The sequence below is a fragment of the Monodon monoceros genome, unplaced genomic scaffold, assembly GCF_005190385.1.
Source record: "Monodon monoceros isolate NGI ecotype Baffin Bay Population unplaced genomic scaffold, NGI_Narwhal_1 Super_Scaffold_4, whole genome shotgun sequence".
In the NCBI taxonomy this organism is placed as follows: domain Eukaryota; kingdom Metazoa; phylum Chordata; class Mammalia; order Artiodactyla; family Monodontidae; genus Monodon; species Monodon monoceros.
Genome location: NW_021703781.1, coordinates 38,348,391 through 38,371,532, shown reverse-complemented (window position 1 = coordinate 38,371,532; position 23,142 = coordinate 38,348,391). Strand labels below are relative to the sequence as shown.

The window sequence follows — 23,142 nt, the reverse complement described above, 5'->3', positions numbered from 1 at the left end:
CCTGACACCAGATACGCACTCAATTAATGCTGATGTCCTTCCCAAGAAAGGTTATTTACATTCTCATAAAAGAGAAACCCCAACTCACCTGAAACTTGGTCACTTCCTCCTCTCAAGAAGGATAGATTCCTGGAAAAATAGAGTTAGAGAAAGCGAAAAAACCATGAAAATCAAGTCCACCTTGCAGGACATAGACTAAGCAGTCCAGCAAGACTGTAGGAAAAAAGTTAATCAGCTCCTGCTACCTTCACACACCCTCTCCTGGGGTGCCTTTCCTGTCTTTCCAAGCTGCACCTCCCTCGCATCTCTCCACTAGGCTTTGGACCAAACAGGCCAAGCCTCCCCGGCAAACCCATGGGGGCAAGAAAATCCCACTGGCCCCAGCAGCTCTAAGATGTGCCCGTTTCCCCAGGCTTTGCGATTTTTGCCCTAACGCTCTAGTTAGGGCAGTAGGAGCTCTCCGGTAGGATGCGTGTGTCGCCTCTCGGCAGAGATTTCGGCTGCCCGAGACGCCTGAAGGCCTGACTCGTTTCTGGGGTGCGGGGGCTCTGACGCAATCTCTTTTCAGCGAGGACAGGCCTGTGGGGACGGAAACTTCGGTCTCTCACAGGAGCCCCTCTCGGTCCCCTAACGTCCACCGAAATCCTCCTTCGAATAAGGCCAGTCACCGGCGCGGAAAAGGCCGGTGTGGCCAACTGCGAAGCTCCCAGGCCGGCCAAGGCCGGAGCTCAGGCAGGCGAGAGGAGAGCCTCTCGGAGCCGCGGCCGGCTTAGCGCTAGGGGCCGCCTGGTCTCAGGTGACCGCGGCCAGAACTGGCGAACGCTGCGGCGGCCGCGGCAAGCGGACACACGTGCCACCCGTGCTCGCACCTCCGCCAAGATGCGCGCCCTCCCCCGGCCGCCCGCCAGGCTTCCGGGCCCCTTTGGCCCAGCGCCTCCCTCGCGGCACTCCCACAACTCGACAGCCAGACGCTTCTCTGCAGGCCGCGCGGATTGCGCGAGCGGCCATACAGCCCTCACCTCCCACGTGGAATCCGACACCTGGAAGCACAGGATTCGCTATACAGCCCCGCTCCGCCGCCTACAGCCCCGAACTACAAGTCCCAGAAAGCAGCGGGTGGGCCGCGCCCACTTCCGGCGTTGACCCTGAGGCTTCGCGAGGCGCTGAGCCCAAGGGTAGGGTTCCGTCCAACGCCGAGTGCTTTTCACAGTTTGTGAGGCCTGCGACTAGGTCCGTCAGGTTGTTCTCCTGGTTTTTATTGCAAACGCGTAAGAATTATATTAGAAATGCCTATTAAAATGTTTTTCGTTTAGGTAAAGTGCTCCTGGGGGAAAAGAACGTAAATATCACGCGTAATTTCGCATTACCTTAAAAAATATTCTGGAATGAGTGTCCCCTTCTCACCTCTGAAGTTCATTTGGCAAACATTATTTGAGGTCCTGCTATGTTCCAAGAACTGTTCAAGACACTTAAACAAAAAAAATCACTGTGGATGTTAAATTCTAGTGGCATTTCCCACTAGAGCAATACGTAATTATGATAAAAGGTATAGTGTGTTATAAGGTTATGTGTTATGGAAAAAGTGGAGTTGGGTCAGGGCATTGAGGGTGATGGTGCTGGGGTGTGTAGGTTGGGATATGCTTTGCAATTTTATTTTTATTTCTTTTTGGCTGTGTTGGGTCTTCGTTGCTGCCCGCGGGCTTTCTGTAGTTGCCGTGAGCAGGGGCTACTCTTTGTTGTGGTGCGTGGGCTTCTCATTGCGGTGGCTTCTCTTGTTGCAGAACACGGGCTCTAGGCACGCGAGCTTCAGTAGTTGTGGCACGCAGGCTTAGTAGTTGTGGCTCGCTGGCTCAGTAGTTGTGGCACATGGGCTAGTTGCTCCGCAGCATGTGGGATCTTCCTGGACCAGGGCTGGAAGCCGTGTCCCCTGCATTGGCAGGTGGATTCTTAACCACTGCGCCGCGAGGGAAGTCGTTGCCTTGCAGTTTTAAACAGGGGATATTGAAACAAAGACTGAGGAGATGAGGGACTCAGTCCTGTGACACTCAGCAGTCAGAACTGTTTCTTAAACATACACAGACATAACTGTTTATACAAACGGATACACTTTTTAAACAAAAACAGGGTCATGCTGTGTGTATACAGGCCTGCAGTTTGCTTTTTAAAATTTGATAGTACTGTGTATCACTGATTTACATAGAAACCTTGCTCACCGAGACCCTTTTAGTTGCTAATGCCCTTAAGGGAGTGGCACCAAAATTCTCCCCAGTGGCTTTTGCATTCACCCTTCACTGAGTAACACAGGGCCACTAGGTCTTTCCAGAATACTTTCCCTGCAGATTTATCCTGGGGGTGAAAGAGCTGTTACCTAGACCTCTCCTCTGTATCTTTCCCCTTCTTGGTGTATTAGTTTCCAACTGCTACTGTAATAAATTACCACAAACTTAGTGACATACAACAAACACAAATTTATTCCCTTACAGTTCTGGAGATCAGAAGTCTGAAATCAGTTTCACTGGGCTAAAGTCAAGATGTGGGCACCGCTGGTTCCTTTTTGAGGCTCTAGAGGAGGATTTGTTTCCTTGCCTTTTCCAAGGTACGTTCACAACCTGTATTCCTTGGCTTGTGGCCTCTTCCTCCATCTTCAAAGCCCATGACTCCAATCTCTGCTTCCCTCATCACATTACCTTTTCTGGCATTGACTTTTCCTGTGTCCCTCTATTAAGGACTAATGCAATTACATCAGGCCCACCTGGTTAATCCAAGATAATCTCTCAACATCATGACCTTTATTTTAATCACATTTGCAAAGTTCCTTTTGCCCTATAAGGTAATATTCACAGTTTCTGGGGATTGGGACATGGACATTTTTGGGGGGGCCTAAGACATATCTCTGAGGCTCCTCTGCCTTTTGTCTGGGGAACACAAACTGTCTCTCCAGGACCTACTGCTTCTCCATCCATTGATTCTATCACTCTTGCTCTGACTCTCACCCCTTCATGTTCTCGCTTCCCGCCTCACCCAGTTTAGAGGTAGTGGCCTATCATTATGATCAGTCTCTTGACCCTAACTTACTTGGTTTTATTCTCCTGATCACACACCAAATCTAGTTGAATTCAACTCCCTGCCTGTTCCACACCTGTACCTGTGTAGCAGATGTGGCCTGAGAAAAACGCATGGCTCTGATGATTGGTCTCACTTTCAATTTATGACTGCTAAGGTCAAGTGGGCCCTTAATGCTGCCCAACTATCCTATTACATTTTCTTAGTCCATCCATTCTCCTAAATGACTATCTCACAGTTTCTCCTGTTTCTTCAAGCCTCCAGCAACTCCTTCCATCTCGCTCACAGCTGATGACTTTTGCTTTCTATGAGAAAAGAGAGCTTTTATACCTTTGCACAAGCTCATCTGCCCACCTCTCTCCAATGGAGTCTGTATGCTCTACTTTCTATTCTGAATGAACAGCCCCAGTTTCTATTTAAGAAAACTCTCCATTTGTACCCTGAATCTTATCCCCTTTCTCACACATCAGGGCATTCCTATCTCTCTTCTCTATTATCAATTTTCATTCTATAAAAACCTGGGAGGTCTTCGTTTGGGGCCTACATCTTCTACATGTTAAGGTCTTGGGATCTGGTGGCACACTAGTCAGGGAGCACCTGAGTCTTTAGGTCTTATCTGGGGAGCCCTTGGGAGACACACAGAAAGAAAGGTGGAAGCACTTCCATTTCCTCCTGGATGACCTGCTCTGGGCTCATGGCCCAAAGTTCATCCTTGCCACAGTACTGTGGAGTAGGGTTCTTCCTCACTATTCTTAAAATGAGAGAGAGAGGCAGTGACTTGCCTAAGATCCTGCTTCTGGTAAATGGCAGAGCCAGGATCCAAACTCAGCACCTTGGGCATTGAACTGGGGTCACTTTCACTATAGCACATCTGTCTCTTCATCTTTTCAAGGTAATCACAATTGGAACAGGTCAGGTTAGAGATGAGGAAAGGAGTTTCTGTTGGCCCCCGTGGGCGCTGCCTCCCAGTCCAGCCTACTAGGGATCACTCTGACACAGAAATGCACCTGACCAAGCTGGTTGGTGGCAGATGCAATTCTGGCCATAGTGGACTTCTAGGAAAGCTGGAGAAACCATAGTTGGAGCTGGAAAAGGGAGTCCAGGGCTCCTATGTAGATTTGAGCCCTTTCTGCAACCAGGCTGGCTTCTGACTGGAGCAGGGGCACACAGCTCCCTCCTTCCAGATCTCTGTGAGTTCTAAGAAGGTCTCCAGCTCTATTACCCATACTGTTGCCAAAATGTCCTCAAAAGCCATGGAAATGGAGAGGGTGATAAGCAGGGTCTCATCCAGCTGTCTTCACTTTTCAGACGGAGGATTGAGGCCCAGAGAAAAGAAGAGAATTGTTCAGGTGCACCCAGGCAAGCAGGAGGGGAGGGAGGAGGGAAGTTAATCTTGCCCAGTAATGAAGGGCTCTTGGTGCTGCCCTGCTAGGACTTCAGGAAAGATGGCCTCAGGGCTGTAGAAACTCATCATTATATTTCACATGCTGCTAGGAGCAACTCAGCATCATTCCTGCACTTACTCATTCAAAACCGCTCAGCGAGTATATTCTTTCTACCTTGTCACATGAAATGATGTTTCTCTGCAGGGCTCCACTAGCACTGGGGATGAGGAGGGTTTCAGTGGTTTTCAGTGTTATGAATCCTCTCTTCTCCCCCATCCTCTTCTCCCTTATTGTGTGCTGTTGCTGCGCTTCTCACCTTTATTCACACTCCACATGTTGACTTTCTGAAAGATGTTGGGTATAGCCAACTAAGGACTCTAATGAGTAGATAACAACTTAAAGGTTGTCCCCTCAATCCAAGGTTAAATGTATCGTAGGATATCCCTAAAGATCTAGAAATCTTTAAACCAAAAAATTGTGGCTTTTTAGATGTTGTATTAGGATAATAGAGATACTTTAAAACAAAGATCTGTATGGAGTGAAGAGGGTTGGGTTGCCAGATTGAGCAAATGAAAATACAGTATGCCCAGCTAAATTTGAATTTCAGATAAACAATGAATAGTTTTTAAGAAAATATGTGTCCCCTGCAATGTTTCTCTGAAATTCAGATGTTACTGGGCATGCTGCATTTTATCTGGCAACCCTAGAGGAGGGGTATGCTTCCAAGAACTCCTTGAAAGACTCTAAGTGGGTAATTGATCTCTTGTAGGCTAACCCAAAAGATGTGCTAAGCCCTGCCTTCAACTCAGTCACCTGCCTCAGAGAAAGAGGCTCTGCAGCTAGCTGCCCAAAACCTTTCAACAGGGAGAGTCCTAACCAGCCCCTTCTGGCTCATCCTGTCCTCTGTCCTCTATCTTTCCATCATCTTCAGTGAAAACTCCCACCTTCTCCATTTCAGAAGCCAAAGCAGAGCAGCTAAAGGCAGGGGCTGTGGATGAGACAGTCTGGGTTTAAATACAGGTTCTGCCAACAGAAAACTGCACCCTTGTGAACAAGTGTATCAGTCACTAAGCCCTGAATTCCTCCTCCATAAAATGAGGCTTACGATCCTTTCCCCTTTGAGGCTTACGATACTCTCCCCTTTCAGGCTGTGGTGAGGACTGCATAGAATAATGTGTGAATGGTGCTTATCACCGTGCTGGGCAGTATAAGTTAGCTGTACCATTCTCATTATTGACGTTCGGGTGGCAGCGGTCATCAGGGGCATGCCCTTGGAGACCGAGGCACCACGGAGGATGTTTTGCACCTGCTCCAGGTGTGTCTGCCCTTGCGCTTGCTGTCTGCGGCGTCCCTCTCCTCGAATCTCTGACTTTTCATTTCCGTTATCTCGGTTAATTCTCACAACAGCCCTGGGAAGTAAGCAAGCAGAGATTATTAACTGTTTTGCATGTGAGCAAACTGAGGCTACATTTTTTAGCCTCTCTAAACCTTCCTCATCTGCTAAAACAAACAAACAAAAACAACAACAACAAAAAATGGGGAGTAGGGCAAGATCCTTATGGCAGCAGAGTTTTTTAAAATCTTATTTTATTGAAGTATAGTTAATTTACAAAGTTTTGTTAATTTCTGCTGTACAGCAAAGTGATTCAGTTATACATATGTAAACATATATATATATACATTCTTTTTCATATTCTTTTCTATTATGGTTTATCACAGGATACTGAATATAGTTCCCTGTGCTATACAGTAGGGCCTTGTTGTTTTTCCATTCTATATATAATAGTTTGCATCTGCTAACCCCAAACTCCCAATCCATCCCTCCCCCACCCTGCATCCCCCTTGGCAAACACGAATCTGTTCTCTATGTCTGTGAGTCTGTTTTTGCTTTGTAGATATGTTCATGTGTGTTATATTTTAGATTCCACATGTAAGTGATACCATATGGTATTTGTCTTTCTGACTTACTTCACCTAGTATGATAATCTCTGGGTTCATCCATGTTGCTGGCAGCAGAGTTTTTGAATCTCCTCAAGTCACTCATAAAAATGGGCTGAGTCACCAGTATAGCAGAGAAACATCCCACTGGACAATATCTTTAACAAAGCCAGAGTCAGGGTCTCCCCTCAAATTCCAGAATGGGTCAGGTCAAACCACCACTAGGTTTCAGCAGCTGTGCTGAGATAGGGTCGTGGAACCCAGAACCTCAAAACTGCCAACAAATAGCCTACCTTCCCATTCTGCGTGGAACCATCAGCAAGAAGCTGAGAACACTGTTGAAACATGGCTAAGGTTCCACAAGCTCCTCCACAAGCTCCGGTTTGTGGACGAATCCACAAAACTGCAGGAAACTGAAGAAGCCAGGCCTCTCTGGAGAAATGGCTGTTTCATGGCAAAGCATAGCTTTATCCTGAGACAGCTTGTCTTCCAGAGAGTGAGGAAGTGTGAAAGATGACTACTATCATGTCATAAGGACCCAGGGCCAACCTGAAGTGCTCCCCTATCTGATTCAAACAAACCAGGTAGAAAAATGTGTGAGGCACTTAGGGAGATTTGAATATGGGCTGGATATTAGATATTAAAGAATTTGTGGGGAAAATGACCAACCAAATGAGAATAAACAAAGGCTGTTTATTCAGAGCTTGCTAATGGCAAGGGAGCTAATGGCAAGGGAGTCAGCCACCATGATTTGCATTTTGGCAGAGACTCAAAGGCAGGCAGCTGAGTCGGAAGGCTTTAGAGTGGAAAAGAGGGAAATGGCTTCAGGTACACCCTGTTTGCAGGTTGTTGGCGAAAGGAAACTAGAGGGGGCTGACTACAAGAGGGCGTCTTATGTGATTGGTTGGGGAGTATATTTGCTTTTCTCTGGTTGGTCCTAAGTTGGAAGTGGGCACAAAAATTAGGGATACTCACAGTTATTAATCAAGACCAGACATTTTGGGGGGTGATGGATAGTTTGGTTTCCTGGACTGATTGTGCTAGAGATGGTGACCTGACTTCTTACAAGTCTGACTTACAGCAGGCTGATTTCGATAGGGCTAGTTACTGTACGTAATGGGTTGGTTTTCTGGGCTGGTTGCTGCAGATTGTTTTTTTTTTTTTTTTTTCTTCCGGTACGCGGACCTCTCACTGTTGTGGCCTCTCCCGTTGCGGAGCACAGGCTCAGCGGCCATGGCTCACAGGCCCAGCCGCTCCGTGGCATGTGGGATCCTCCTGGACCGGGGCACGAACCCGCGTCCCCTGCGTCGGCAGGCGGACTCTCAACCACTGCGCCACCAGGGAAGCCCTGCAGATTGTTTTTTATGTGGTCTTGCTGTTGTCCATTTGCATATTCAGTCTCTCAAAGTATTTATTTTTTTACAGTGTGACAATGGTACAATGTAAAAAATAAAATAAAATAAAATGCCCCGAGTCAGGTATATACCTCATTATTAAATAAGCCAGAAAACCAGGACTTCACCAGCGGTCCAGTGGTTAAGACTCTGCACTTCCACTGCAGGGGGTGCGGCTTCGATCCCTAGTTGGGGAACTAAGATCCCATGTGCTGCGTGGCATGTCCAAAAAAAAAAAAAAATCCAGAATACCAAAAGGGAGGGGAGATTGATAGATAAAAGAAAATGGGCACGGGACTTCCCTGGTGGCTCAGTGGTTAAGAATCCGCCTGCAAATGCAGGGGAACGGGTTAGATCCCTGGTCTGGGAAGATCCCACATGCTGCAGAGCAGCTAAGCCCGTGTGCCACAACTACTGAGCCTGCACTCTAGAGCCTGTGAGCCACAACTACTGAGCCCACATGCCACAACTACTGAAGCCCATGCACCTAGAGCCGTGTTCTGCAACAAGAGAAGCCGCCGCAATGAGAAGCCCGCACACCACAACAAAGAGTAGCCCCCGCTTGCTGCAACTAGAGAAAGCCCGTGTGCAGCAACAAAGACCCAAAGCAGCCAAAAATAAAATAAATAAAATTTTAAAAAAATAAAAAAAGAAAATGGGCATAATCTTGATATTTGTTGAATCTGGGTTATGGATACCTAGAAGCTTGTTGTATTATTCTATGTTGTGTATATTTTGAAATTTATTTTTATTTAATTTTTAAATTAAAAAAAGATTTTAAACTTTTTAAAATTAATTTCTATTGGAGTATGGTTGCTTTACAATGTTGTGTTAGCCTCCACTGCACAACAAAATGAATCAGCCATACACATACAGAAATCCCCTCCCTTTTGGACTTGCCTCCCATTTAGGTCACCACAGTGCATTAGGTAGAGCTCCCTGTGCTATATAGTATGTTCCCATCAGTTGTCTATTTTATACATAGTATCAATAATGTATATGTGTCAATCCCAGTCTCCCAATTCCTCCTGCCCCACCCCTTTCCCCTTGGTATCCATACATTTGTTCTCTATGTCTGTGTCTCTATTTCTGCTTTGCAGATAAGATCATCTATACCATTTTTCTAGAGTCCAGTATATGCGTTATTATATGATATTTGCTTTTCTCTTTCTGACTTCACTCTGTATGATACTCTCTAGGTCCATCCATGTCTTTACAAATGACCCAATTTCATTCCTTTTTATGGCTGAGTAATATTCCATCGTATATATGTACCACATCTTTATCCATTCCTCTGTTGACGGACATTTAGGTTGCTTCCATGTCCTGGCTACTATAAATAGTGTTGCTATGCATATTGGGGTGCATGTGGTTTTTTGAATTATGGTTTTCTCTGGGTATATGCCCAGTAGTGGGATTGTTGGGTTATATGGTAGTTGTATTTTTAGTTTTTTAAGGAACATCCATACTGTTTCCCATAGTGGCTGTATCAATTTACATTCTCACCAACAGTGCAGGAGGGTTCCCTTTGCTCCACACCCTCTCCAGCATTTATTGTTTGTAGATTTTTAAAAAATATATAAATTTATTTATTTAGTTTTGGCTGCATTGGGTCTTCGTTGCTGTGCGCAGGCCATGGCTCACGGGCCCAGCCACTCCGCGGCACGTGGGATCTTCCCGGACCGGGGCACGAACCCGTGTCCCCTGCATCGGCAGGCGGACTCTCAACCACTGCACCACCAGGGAAGCCCTATGTTGATATTTTTAATGGTTGCCTAGTATTTTGTCATATGGATTTACTATAATATATTTAACCACTCCTTATTAATAGTAAGAGTGTTGAACTTTATCTGAGCCCTTTGCTTCTAGAAAACAGCACAGGTTAAGAAATCCCCACAACTTTTGTTTAGGAGACTGTACAGTGTGACATAAGATAATGATGGCATTTCAATTTAGTGGAGGAACAAAAAGACTTTTCAATGAATGGTGCTGAAAAGTTATCTATCCATTTGAGACAAACTTAGATACTATCTCATAAGATGTGAACTGTAAAGAATACATTACAGAGTATTAAAGGCAAAACATTAAGGAACAAAACACAAAGCTAAATTTTATGAGTTGAATTGTGTTCCCACCCGCCTTCATACCTTGATGTTCTAACCCCCAGTACTCCAAAATGTGACCTTATTTGAAATTGGGTTGTTGCAGATGTAATCAAGTTAAGATGAGGTTGTTAGGTTGGGCTCTAATCCAATATAACTAGCTGTCCTTATAAGAGGAAGTACCACATAAAGACAGAGACACACAGGGAGAATGTAAGCCAAGGATTGATGGCAACCGCCAGAACCTAGGAAGAGTCAAGGAAGGCTTCTACCCAAAGTCTGAGGAGGAACCAACCCTGCTGACACGTTGGTTTTGTACTTCTGGCCTCCAAAAGTGTGACAAAATTAATTTCCATTGTTTAAGTTTGTGGCACTTTGTTACAGCAGCCCTAGGAAACTAATATAATTACTATCTAATTTTACAACATTTCATTACTCCCAAAAGAAGCTCCATACCCAGCAATAGTATCTCTCCATTCCTCCTTTCCTCCATCTGCTAGCAACCATTTATCTATTTTTGTCTCTATGGAATTTGACATTTTGGACATTTCAGATAAGTCAAATCATACAGTATGTTATATTTTGTGACTGTCTTCTTTCACTTAGGATTATATTTTCAAAGTTCATTGATTATGTAGCATGTATCGGTACTTCATTAACTTTATTGCCAAATATTATTCCATTGTTTGGATATACCATATTTTGTTTATCCATTCACCGGTTGTTGTACATTTGTGTTGTTTCCAGTTTTAGCTCTAATGAATAACACTGCTATGTACACTTATATACAAATTTTTGTGTGGATGTATATTTTCATTGTTCTTTGTTAGGTATCTAGGAATGGAATTGTGGAGTGATATGGTAACTCCATATTTATCATTTTGAGGAACTGCCAGGCATTTTCCAAAGTGACTGCACTATTTTATGATCCTACTAACAACCAGTGAGGATTCTGATTTCTCCACATTCTGATGGCTTCTTATTTCAGTTGAAATAAGAGCCAGTGTCTTTATAGCGGACTGAAAGGACCAACATTGTATTAAGCAGAGTTCTCTAGAGAAACAGAATGAATACTGTGTGTATTTAATTAATTAATTGGCTCCTGTGGTTATGGAGACTTAGAAGTCCAATGATCTGATGTCTGCAGGCTGGAGAACTAGGAAAGCCAGTGGTGTGGTTCAGTCTGTATCTGATGGCCTGAGAATTAGGGGAGCCAATGGCATAACTCCCAGTTGGAGGCCGAAGGCCTGAGAAGGGAGGAATGATATGCTGACGTAAGTCCCAGCATCTGAAGGTCTGAGGGCAGGAGAAGATGGATGTCTTAGCTCAAGTGGAGAGACCAAATTTGAAGGTCTGAGGGCAGGAGAAGATAGATGTCTTAGCTCAAGTGGAGAGACCAATCTCCCTTCTTCTGCTTTTTAAATTCTATTCAGACTCTCAGTAGATTGGATGTTGCCCACCCACATTGAGGAGAGCAGTCTGCTTTACTCAGTTCACCATTCATATATTAATCTCTTCTGGAAACACCCTCATAGGTGGGCCCAGAAATAATATTTTATAAGCTATCTGGGCATCCCTTAGCTCAGTCAAGGTGACACATGAAATTAGTCATCACAAACATGATCTGGTTTTTTCTTCTGTCTTTAGTATTCCAACCTCATTGACCTGTTTCTGTTCCTCAGATAAACCAAGCACGCTCTCTGTAGTGGCTTTGCATCTACTGTTTCCTCTGCCTGGACCAGACTTCCCACAGATACACTCCTTCTTGTTACCTTACTTCCTTCGGACTCTGCTTGTATGATCTCTTATCAAAGAGGGCAGTTCATACAGCTCTGTATTGAATAAGAATCCTCCTCCCATCTCCTTACCTTACTTTTGTTTAATCTCTCTCTTCCTGCCCCCTATTTGAATGTAAGGTCTTTGAGGGGAGGAACATTATTTTTTCACTGTGTTAAAGAGAAATTATTCTGACACTTGTTGAAACCTGCAAAGAAGACTTTATTCAAGCCTACTGCAGTAGAGAGAGAGCTTGAACTTACCCCAGTACAACAGGGACAAGTGGGGATTTATAGCCAACTGGCAGGGTGAGGCAGTAAATGGAAAATTACTAAGAAATTGGTTAGGTATCAAGGGGAGGTAGAAAGGAACTTGATTAGATACCAAGGGTGGGAGAATTCTTGATGAACTGGCTTCACAGGATTCTTTACTAAAATTGGATTCAGCAGGCCAAAGACAAGGTCTAGAGGAGAAGAGGATTCGCAGGATCCTGACTAAAGTTTGGTGAAGGAGGGAGTCCTTGACAACTGCTTTATCCTTAGCATCTAGAAAAGTGAGTGGCACATACTGGGGCATTGGTTAATCATTGTTATGTTGGTGAATAAATGCTCCATTCAGAGGAATTTTCTTTTAAATGAAAAGTCCTAATTGAATGAAAGATATATTTTTCCTTCCTAAGCTGTCAAACTGCTGGATTTTATAAGTAGAATTTTTTTTTTTTTTTTTTTTTTTTGCGGTACGCGGGCCTCTCATTGTTGTTGCCTCTCCCGTTGCGGAGCACAGGCTCGGACGCGCAGGCTCAGCGGCCATGGCCCACGGGCCCAGCCGCTCTGCGGCATATGGGATCTTCGCGGACCGGGGCACGAACCCGTGTACCCTGCATCGGCAGGCAGACTCTCAACCACTGCGCCACCAGGGAAGCCCATAAGTAGAATTTTTTAATAATACATTTGTTAAAACTGATTCAATCTTGTTCCATCTTCTGTGTCAGTTAATGGTGAGAAACTAATTTTTCATGTTCTGGGTGCTATACTTTTCTAACATGCTTTTTCTTTGTAAAACAGGATTACTTGGAAACAAACAAATGAACAAACCATAAATAGCTCCCCAAAGTAACCTAAAACATGTTTTTCAGATCCAAATCAGTTTCTAGCAGTGGGTGCCAATCTTGGCTGAATATTAAAATCGTTTGGGAGCTCTGGGTGTGGTCCGATGCCAGGACCACACCCAGAGCATTAACGCAAATTCTGTGGAGTTGGGACCAAGGCGCAATTAATTTTTCGGTCTCTCCAGGTGATGCCAACGTGCGCATATAGAATGAAGAACCTAAGACATCGGACTGGATCCAAGACTACATTTCCCAGAGGCCTCCGCGGTCACTTCCGTTTCCGGTCCCGCCCGCCTCCGTTTGAGTAGAGCGCGGCACCGGCGTGCTCGGCTTGCACCTGTGTCTCTTCAGTGACTACAGTGAGGGTGGTCACGGCTCTTCAGCGTGCGCAGCTTTCTGGCCCAACCCTCCCAGATAGGTCGTGAACGGCTGCCGCCGGACTGGGGCACAAAGACCTGGTGAGCTCCTCCTTTCCCCGAGGGGCAAGTTGAGGAAAGAGCGGGCTAGGAGGGGCGGGCAGATGTGAGCGGGGCCCCAACCCCAGGAGCCGTGCTGTCCCAGAAGGTTTAAAGGCTTGCGCTGAGACCCAGGGATTGAGTCTCCGACGAGACTTTCCGCATGTTTTGGCGAAGGTGCCTGACTGACTCACAGTCAGAGCTTGGCCTGGAGCTTGCTGCAAGGCCGGACTCCAGGCAGGCGTTCCGTGCCCTTTCTTCCTGAGCTTAAGCACCTTCACCTCTCGACCTTTGTGGGGAGTAGGGAGGGTGGCGGACTGTTCTTGTTCAGTGTGCAGAGAGCGAGTTCTAGCTAGTACCAAACATGGAGGGACTTCCTCATATTTCCTTTCTTTTTCCCAGGTTGGCGTAGTGAAGATTCTTTGTCCTTGCCTGGGAGAACAGTTCAGGGGACAGACGGCCGCAAGACTACCAAGAACCCAGATCCAGGTAAGTTTGATTTTTCCTTTTCCTGAGAAATCTCTGTTGTTTCAAAATGAAGTTGGGTTTATGCCTCTTGCTTGGAAAATGCTCTGACCAGTGTATGGACCAAGCCGCCTGAGCCAATCCTGGAGTGGTGTAGCTCTACAGAGACGGGGCCCCTCTCCCCACTGTCATCCCTTCATGTCCTTCTCTCTACCCATTACAGAGTCATTCACCAAATAGATTGTTGGTACCCATGCTTTCTAGAGTGCTAGAAAGTGAAACATACTTTGTAATAAGGTACAGCTGTTACCTCAAAGACATTGCTAACTCAGAGATAATGGAAAAACAGACACGTAGCATAAAAAGACGTAACAGGCTTTACGTTAATCATGAATGATACACATGACACAGCCATGGTAGTGCTCTCTTGACCTTCAGGGGTCAGAGGAGTCTTTAGGGTGGGGTGGTGGTAGTGGTGGTGATCATTACGGTTCTTACTGAAGAATAAATGAAATTTGCATATTTGGAGAGTTTGGGGTGACTAGGGGAAGGCGCTGCAACATGAGTGAAGCTGTTACATCTGAACCATGAATGAGCTAGCCCCAGAGAAAGTTGGAAACGTTCAGTGTCTAGAATGCCAGGTTGGAATTTGCCTTAATCCTGGAGAAAACTGGGTTTTGAAGGACTTTGAGAAGTTGACAGGAGGTAATGAACATTTTGAAGGAAGTAGTAAATAGTTGAGTATTTATTATGCAAACTAAGAGTAACAAAAATTTTTAAAAATTAAAGATTACCCATATTCCTATCACCCTAGTGAATCAAATTATTTCATTTGAAACACCTTTGCATGTGTATTTTTTAGGCTTACCCATTTTTTCCTTTTAATATGCCGTAGCTGTTTCTTCTAGTTTGCTCCATAGTTTCATTACCACTTTTTATAGCTCCTTTTTAATATTGTGTACTCAACCAGCCTGTGACCTTGAGCAAGTTCTTTCAACTCTCTGAGCCTTAGTATTCTTAGCTGTAAAATAGATATACTTTATGTAAGGCCAACTGGCCTGAGGCAGGGGAACGCAATCAGACTCACATCAGACCGAAACTTCCCGGACCACCCAGTTCCAGGAACTGACCTGGGAACTTTCCACCCAGCCCAGTCTTCCCGCCTTTCGAGGCGGAACTAACGGTCCCAAGACTGATGCAACCGGCACCAGATATTGCCACGATACCTGAAGAGACCACCAAATAAGGAATAACCTGTGCCCTCCCGGATTCACCACACCCCTTTCCCTTCTTCCTCTATAAATTCTGCCCAAACCCTCGCCCGGGCATGACTTCTCTGGCCTCTTTCTCTCGGACCAGTGAGCCTCGCCCGGAGCGGTCCCAAATTAAGCTTGCTTAAGCTCTCCTCCGTTTCTTGGTGCCGTTCCTTACACTTTATACATTTCTAGTGGAAATACAGAGAGATGTTGTATGTTTTAGGGCTCAGCACTGTGCCTGGTACATATTAGGTTGTTATTGCTATGAATGGCAATTAACAAATACATATTTATCGCTGTAAATTCTAGGATAAAGCTGGTATCATTTTGCATGTCTTTCAGTGTTTCTATTCATTTGTTGAATGACACATCCTTGAACATGCCCATGTGTCAGGCAGTGTTTTAGGCTGGGGAGATAGCAGTGACCCAAGTGGTCCCTGCCCTCCTGGAGCTCTCATTATAGAGTGTACTGACCATAAATCTAAACCTCTCCTGCCTGGCAGTGAGAAACCCTGTGGAAAAAAAAAAATAAAGTGGGTCATGGGATAGAAAGTAGTAGAAGATGGGAGAAGATTAAAGAAGAACTTTCTGACGAAGTGACATTTAAGCAATTTCACTTCATCCCTACTAAGTGAGGGATGAGCAAACATCAGGCCTGGAGGAACGAGCATGGTAGGCATATTGGAAGAACACGAGGAGGGCAGTGTGATTGAAGTATGAGGGGTCACGAATCACTTCACTTTGCAGCCTCTTATCTTTTAATATTTCGTTCCTCTGAAACAAGTCTGCTTTCCAAGGATGTCATATACGTTCCTCGTTGGTCCTTTCGTTAACTGTGTCCCACTTTTCTCCTCATAAACAATCTGAGCTATCAGAAGCTGACTTTGAATGTCTTGCCTTCCTTCTCCAGTGAGGCCTTCCTGGCTCCCTACCTCAGGGGCAAGGGAGTCAACGGTTCCTGGGTGAACGGAATTGGGTTTGATTTTGCAGGGATCACTGACATTTGGGGATGTGGCTGTGGCCTTTACCCAGATTGAAGGGAGACACCCGGATGCTGCTCAGCGGGCCCTGTACAGGGATGTGATACTGGAGAACTATGGGAATCTGGTGTTTGTGGGTAAGGATTTTTTTCTCTTTAACTCAAAATTGGTCTGCTGGGCAACTGTGCATTTTCACAGGGTTAATGATTTGGGGGTATTTAAACTCTTAAAATGGGAGGTTTTTGTTTGTTTGTTTTTACCATGGGCTTAGAGGCTGGAGTTCATGCTCCTTTCACTCAGAAAGGTCAGAGCCATACAGAGTTTAAGATGGGCAGCTTTGTGTGCAGTCTAGCCCAGTTCTCTAAATTTTGCATGTCACCATTCATCTGCCACCAACAACAGGAGTTTCCTGTCCTCAAAGAGGCCTGGTTTTCTAATTGACTTCCACTCCTTCATTTCTGTGACTGTGATTTGGATGTCCTTGATACCACCCTCTAGGCCTTCCTGACATATCCATGCTCTGTGTAGACCCCCAAGTTGAGACTGAGATTTGGGATAACTCCTTGTGCTCATAACCACAGTCATGTTCCTTTTCTTTCTCTGTGAACAGGGCTTCTCTCTTCCAAACCCAAGCTAATAACCCAGTTGGATGGAAGAGCCATGGATGGAAGTATAAGGGGTTCCATCAGGTACCTATACAGGTGAGTGAGTCCGGAGCTCAGCACACAGAACAGTGAGGAGGGAGTTCTTGGTCAGAAGGCTCATCTTAGAGAGTCCACGTCCATGCAGAAGGGCTGTGGCAGTTGACACTAGTTGCCTCTTTTTAATGTCATCCTCATGTCAAATGACTTGCCATTTTTCTCATTCTTTCTACTCCTGCTCCTTTCACAAGGGCCTCCGGCCTCTGACTTCACACCCTGAAATCAGCCTCTTTATGTGTTGTTTCCCTCCCCATTTTCAGGCACTTGTCAGGCTACACTTTTTCTACCTTCTGTCCATTCTCACTGTCTTCCAAATTCTCCTATGGTTAGCTAGACGAATGGCTATTTAACCCTTTCTAGTTTTAATATCCATATCCCTGATCATACAGTGGGGCAGTGGCAGATTCCAGTTATAAGCATATTTTCCTGACTATCAGGTGATTACTATTTTTGGCAAAGAAACTGATAGGGAAGCACTTTCTTCCCTTTCCCTCTGGTCTTCTTTTATTTCTTTTCTCTGTTATCATTTGCTCTTGGTTCTCATTTTTTTCTGTGTATACTTTGCATAAATTTATGTGTGTCACTTTCTCCATGTCATCGTTCAGTTCTGAATCTTTAAACATGGATATTTCTCTCACCTAAAATGTGTATCCTTCTTTTAAAACGTGAATTGTCATTTTTCCTATATCATCTTCAGGGAAACTTTTATAATTGTGTTTCATGGAAAATACCAGTGATGCATAATCTTGCTTAAACTGTTTTTTTTTTTCCGTTAGACCTCTAAGCTATTCTTTTTTAAAATTGAAATATAATAGACATATAACATTATATTAGTTTCAGGTGTACAATGTAATGATTTAATATTTGTATATATTGGGAAAGGATCACCATAATATGTCTAGTTAACGTCTGTCACCATACATAGTTACAAAAATTATTTTTCTTGTGATGAGAAGTTGTTAGGTTTACTGTCTTAGCAACTTACAGATATGCACTACAGTGTTATTAACTAGAGTTGCCATGCTGTACATTACATTGCCATGACTTATTTTATAACTGAAATTGTGTGTGTGTGTGTGTGTGTGTGTGTGTGTTTTAATGCTTTTCAGTAATTCCCTTTGTTTTTACTATGTTGAACATTTCCCCCCTAAATGCTTGTGTAGATTCTTTACAGAGTAACAGTAGTAACTCAGTCTTCCTTATTCTTTAATTTTTCTGTTTAAATTTTGGTATTGGGTTGGGATAGATATATGTTATTATACAAGGAAGTATTTAATCCATGTCTTTTATTAAGAAATTTTTGTTCTTTTAAATTCAGCATAGATATTGAATTTTATCAAATGCCTTTTCAACATATATGGAGATGACATCTGTCTTTTCCCTTTTCGTTGTTAATATGGTACATTTTATTCTTAATTCTCTTAATGACTTGGCATTCTTAGTAGAACCCCACTTGGTCATGGCATATTACATTATTCTTTTAACATGTCAGTAGATGATACTCTTTGCTAATGTTTTATTTAAGTTTTTGCATTGGTACTTACAAGAAATTTGTTTATATTTTTCTTTTTCATTGGGCCATTTTCATTGAGTTTTGATTTAAATTTTGTAATAATTTTTGTGAAAATTTTTGATCCTTCCTATTTTCATTCTTTGTTATAATTTAATTCACATGATAACTGGTTCCCTGAAGGTTTGGGTGTTTTTTTTGTTTTTCTTTTTTTTTTTTTTAACTTGTTTTTTGTGGTAGAGAGCAGGGGAGAGGAATTGGGGGGTAATTCTTTAGCAGTATTCTCTCTTATATAGTAACTTGGCCAACTAGATTTTTGCTCTCTCTTGAAACAATTTTGGTAATTTACATTTTCCTAAAAAATATCCAGTAATTAAAGTTCTCAAATTTATCTGCATGGTATTGAACAAAGTAGACTTTTATGATTCTACATTTATCCTTTACATTTACGGTTACTTTTATCCTATATATTCATGGTTACTTTCTTATGATTTACATCATTTATTTGTTTTTTTTCCATTTTCCTTCCTTCATTAGCTTGTTTTACTTTTTATAGACTCTTAGATGTATTTACTAGTGTTACTGTTTTCTGTTTTTTAATCTTTAACTCCTTTTTCGTTTTTTTCCCCTTAGGTTTATTTACTTTTTCTAACCTTTTATAGTTGATTAATTAATTAATTCATTGATTTTTCTTCTTATTTATGTAATATAAATATTTAAAGCTGTAAACTTCTGTTTGTGCAGTGTTTTGGTTGTATTGTAGTTTTTATTGTCATAATTTTTTAGATATTTTGCAATTAGCATTTTGATTTCTCTGATCAAAATATTAAGAGAGTCGTAAGCTAACCTTCCTTTTTCTTTCTTAAAACCTTTTTAAAATTTAACACATATGTAGAAGAGTAGATTTTATATATATATGGTCTAAATTGGTATTTTTGAAATGAATATTCATGTAACCTGCACTCAGCTCAAGAAAGAGAACACTGGCAGTACTCTACTAAATCATACCTGATCCCTTCCAATCATTAGCCACACTCTCCTCCTCCTCCTGAACTAACACTGTATTTATTTTGGCCTGTTTTTTTAACTTTATATGAATGGAACTATATATTTTTTTGATGTGGCTTTTTATGCATAACATTTTGTGAGATTCATTCATTTTCATGCATTGTCCTTCCTGTGGATCATTAGAATGCATGTTTAAACATAATTGCTAGGCCCCACCCTCAGCACTTTTTATTCATTAGGTCTGAAATGTGGACTGAAAATCTCTACAAGTTCTTAGGTGATGTTGATGCTGTTGTTACTGATCTGGAGACCAGGCTTTTAAAACTACTGCAATAGAGTATTTCATTATCTCATATTTTGGATGGATATTTGGGATGTTTCTAGCTTTTGAGAATTACAAATGGTATGAACGTTTCATATATGTTATTGCTTGGTTCATACATGGATACATTTCTTTTGGGGTGGGATTTCTAGTTTATAGCATATGCATATATTCAGCTTTAGTACATAATGCTAAATAGTTTTTCAGAGTTTTGTACCTATTTATATTTCCATCATCAGTGTGTGAGAGTACTCATTGTTCCGTATCCTTGTCAACACTTAATATTGTCAGTCCTTTGAAGTTAATTGTTCTTCGGGTGTATCGTGTATCTCATAGTGTCTTTCTTTTATTTTTTAGAATTTTATTTTACTTTTATTTATTTATTTATTTATGGCTGTGTTGGGTCTTTGTTGCTGCGTGTGGGCTTTCTCTAGTTGCAGAGAGCGGGGGCTACTTTTTGTTGTGGTGTGTGGGCTTCTCATTGCGGTGGCTTCTCTTGTTGCAGAGTATGGGCTCTAGGCGCGCAGGCTTCAGTAGTTGTGGCTCGCAGGCTCTAGAGCGCAGGCTTAGTAGTTGTGGTGCACGGGCTTAGTTGCTTCACAGCATGTGAGATCTTCCCAGACCCGGGCTTGAACCCGTGTCCCCTGCATTGACAGGCAGATTCTTAACCACTGTGCTACCAGGGAAGTCCCTCATTTTGTCTTAATATCCATATCCCTGATATCTAATGAGGAGGAGGACATTTCAAATGTTTATTGGCCATTATATGTCATCTTTTATGGAGTGTCTACTAAAAAAAAAACCTCTTTGTTGATTATATATGTTGTATTGCCCTTCTCTCTGTGGTTTGCTTTTCACTAACAGTGGCCTTTTGATGAATAGGGGTTTTAATTTTAATGAGCTCTATTTTATTAATCTTTTCCTTTCTTGTCATTGTGTTTTGTGTACTGTTTAATAAATCTTTCCTCCAGTTTATAAAGATACTCTTCTGTGTTAACTTTTAGAAGCTTTATTGATTGTCTTTTACATTTAGATTTGCCATCCTGTTAGAATTGATTTTTGTGCACGGTATGAGATAGGGTTCATGTTTACTCCTCCCTCCCCCCAATATGCCAGTGTAGTCTCCTTTTCACCGCTGCTCTGCAAAGTTACCTTTGTCACAGAATATGAATCCATAAGAGTGACTTTCTCTTCATATGACTGATTTGCTTCCATTTACCTTTACAATCAGAACCTTGAAATTTTCTCTAGCTTAATCATTACACATTAAATACATATCCCATCAAAGGCCATTTGAAGTATCTGGGCTGTTTATTACCAGACTTCACCTCCAATTTTGCATTTAAAAAATAAGTCTTAGCTCTAGTATCTGATGAATGGAATTTCTCTTCAGGCTAATAAATATAAATGTATATAAAAATAAAAATATAAATATATGTGTATGTGTGTGTATGTATATATCTTTATCTCTGAGCCATTACATGTTGGTTCTGTGCTAAATTCTCACAGAGGAATGCTATTCTCAAATTCTTGGAGATGTACAGTGTTATATTACAATGTTCTCAAATGTACCTCCCTATAGGAGTCTGTCCTAGTAATCCTGGCTTGCTTTGTGATACTTGGTTTTCTCCCCAAAGTTGTGTTTATCCTCAAATTTTTATCTTTTTTTCTTTTTTGGTGTTGCCTGTGTTACCTTCCTAACTTACCAACTTATTAGATGCTCCTTGCATTCTTTAAACACAATATTTATAACTTCTATTTCCTTAGATCCTATTTACTTCTCCCATCTTTAGTCTTGCCATCTTTTCTTAGCAAGAATCACAAGTGGGATGAATTAATTTTATATAACCTTTAGTTGTATAGAATAGAATGTTATTCTTATCCATGTGCAGCTCTCATTTTCAGTATTTCAACATAGAGAACATTTGAATTAAAAAATTTTTTTTCAGTTCAGGAGTACATATTTGAAACAAAGATGTCAGCCCTACAGCAAAATACTTCTGAGAGATCTGATTGGGAGAACAAACAAAAAGTGTCATGATGGAAAGAGGCCTGGATTGGGAAGGCAGAAGTTGCATAGAGAAGACACACTATAAATGCAAGGAATGTGGGACAGTCTTCAAATATAATTCCTCCTGTATTAGCCACCAGAGAAATCGTACTGCTGAGAAACCCCATAAATGTAAAGAATGTGGGATAGCCTTTACGAGCAGCTCATCTCTTTTAAATCATCATAAAATTTACATAGGCAAGAAATGTTTCAAATGTGTTAAATGTGGGAACTTTCCTCAAGAAGCAGTGAACATTTGTTAATCATCAGAAAATTCATTCTAGAGAGAAACTCCATAAACGCAATGAATGTGGAAAATTTTCAGAAATAATTCTATTCTTTTAAGTCACCAGAGGCTTCATACTGGTTAGAAACCCTACAAATATAATGATTGTGGGAAAGCCTTTGCTCAGAATTCAGGCCTTGCTCATTATGTGAAAATACATAGTGGAGAGAAGCCATTTAAATGTAATGAATGTGGGAAAACTTTCAGGGATAACTCAGCTGTCTTGTAACATCAGAGAATACATACTGGTGAGAAACAGTATCAGTGTAATGAATGTGGAAAATGCTTTATTTAGGAAAAGCTCAAGTCATGTTAGTCATCAAAGAATGCATACAGGAGAGAAACCTTGGAGAGAAACCTTATCTCTGTAGTAAATGTGGAAAATCTTTCAGGTATAGCTCATCCTTTGCTGGACATCAGAAAACTCATAGTGGAAATAAACCCCATCAATAAACCCCATTACATCAATGTAATGACCGTGGGAAAGCCTTTAGCAAGAGCTCAGCCCTTACTGAACATCAGAGAATTCTTACTGGAGAAATGCCCTATTGCTGTAAGAAATGTGGGAAATCCTTCAGGCATAGCTCTGGCCTTGCTGAACATCAGAAAATCCATACAGGAGAAAAACCTTATGAATGTAATGAATGTGGGAAGGCTTTTCCTCAGAATTCAAGCCTCAAACAACATAAGAAAATTCATAACAAAGAAAGAGCCATCAAATGTAGTTAGTTTGGTAAATCATGCAGAGATAGTTTATTCCTTTTTGACCATCAAGGAGGAGACATTCAATAAATTATACACCTAATGAATATATTCTGTGATCCTCTATCCTGGAAAACTTCTCATTTGTGAGGATGTTCATTGTAGTATGGTTTGTACGAGCGAAATATTTGAAGAACTTAAATGTAGCAAGAACCTAAATGCTACTATGTAGCAAGTGAAAAGAATGAGGTAGAGCTCTATATACAACCATAGATATATCTCCTTGATACCTTGATAAGGTAAAAAGGCAAATTACAAAGAATTAATATTGTAAAAATGGCCATACTACCCAAAGCAATCTACAGATTTAATGTGATCTCTATCAAATTACCCATGACATTTTTCACAGAGCTAGAACAGATAATCCTAAAATTTACAGGGAACCACAAAAGACCCAGAATTGTGAAAGCAATCCTGAGAAAAAAGAACAAAGCTAGAGGCCTAACCCTCCCAGACTTCAGACAATACTACAAAGCTACAGTAATCAAAACAGCATTGTATTGGTACAAAAACAGACACATAGCTCAATGGAACAGAATAGAGAGTCCAGAAATAAACCCGAACACCTATGGGCAATTAAT

At 42.1% G+C, this 23,142-nt stretch overlaps 1 protein-coding gene across 1 annotated transcript in view; it reads left to right on the top strand.

Annotated features, from left to right (window-relative positions):
* The window catches only part of ZNF485 (zinc finger protein 485), a 45,770-nt gene extending 23,003 nt beyond the window's left edge, over positions 1–22,767 (top strand). Inside the window, 7 exon segments of the mRNA XM_029244804.1 lie at positions 569–1,116; positions 13,624–13,710; positions 15,933–16,059; positions 16,533–16,623; positions 21,497–21,741; positions 21,826–22,047; positions 22,152–22,767. Of these exon segments, the coding sequence (XP_029100637.1) occupies positions 569–1,116; positions 13,624–13,710; positions 15,933–16,059; positions 16,533–16,623; positions 21,497–21,741; positions 21,826–22,047; positions 22,152–22,528 (1,697 nt within the window). The 3' untranslated portion in view covers positions 22,529–22,767.
* The last annotated feature ends 375 nt before the right edge of the window (positions 22,768–23,142 follow it).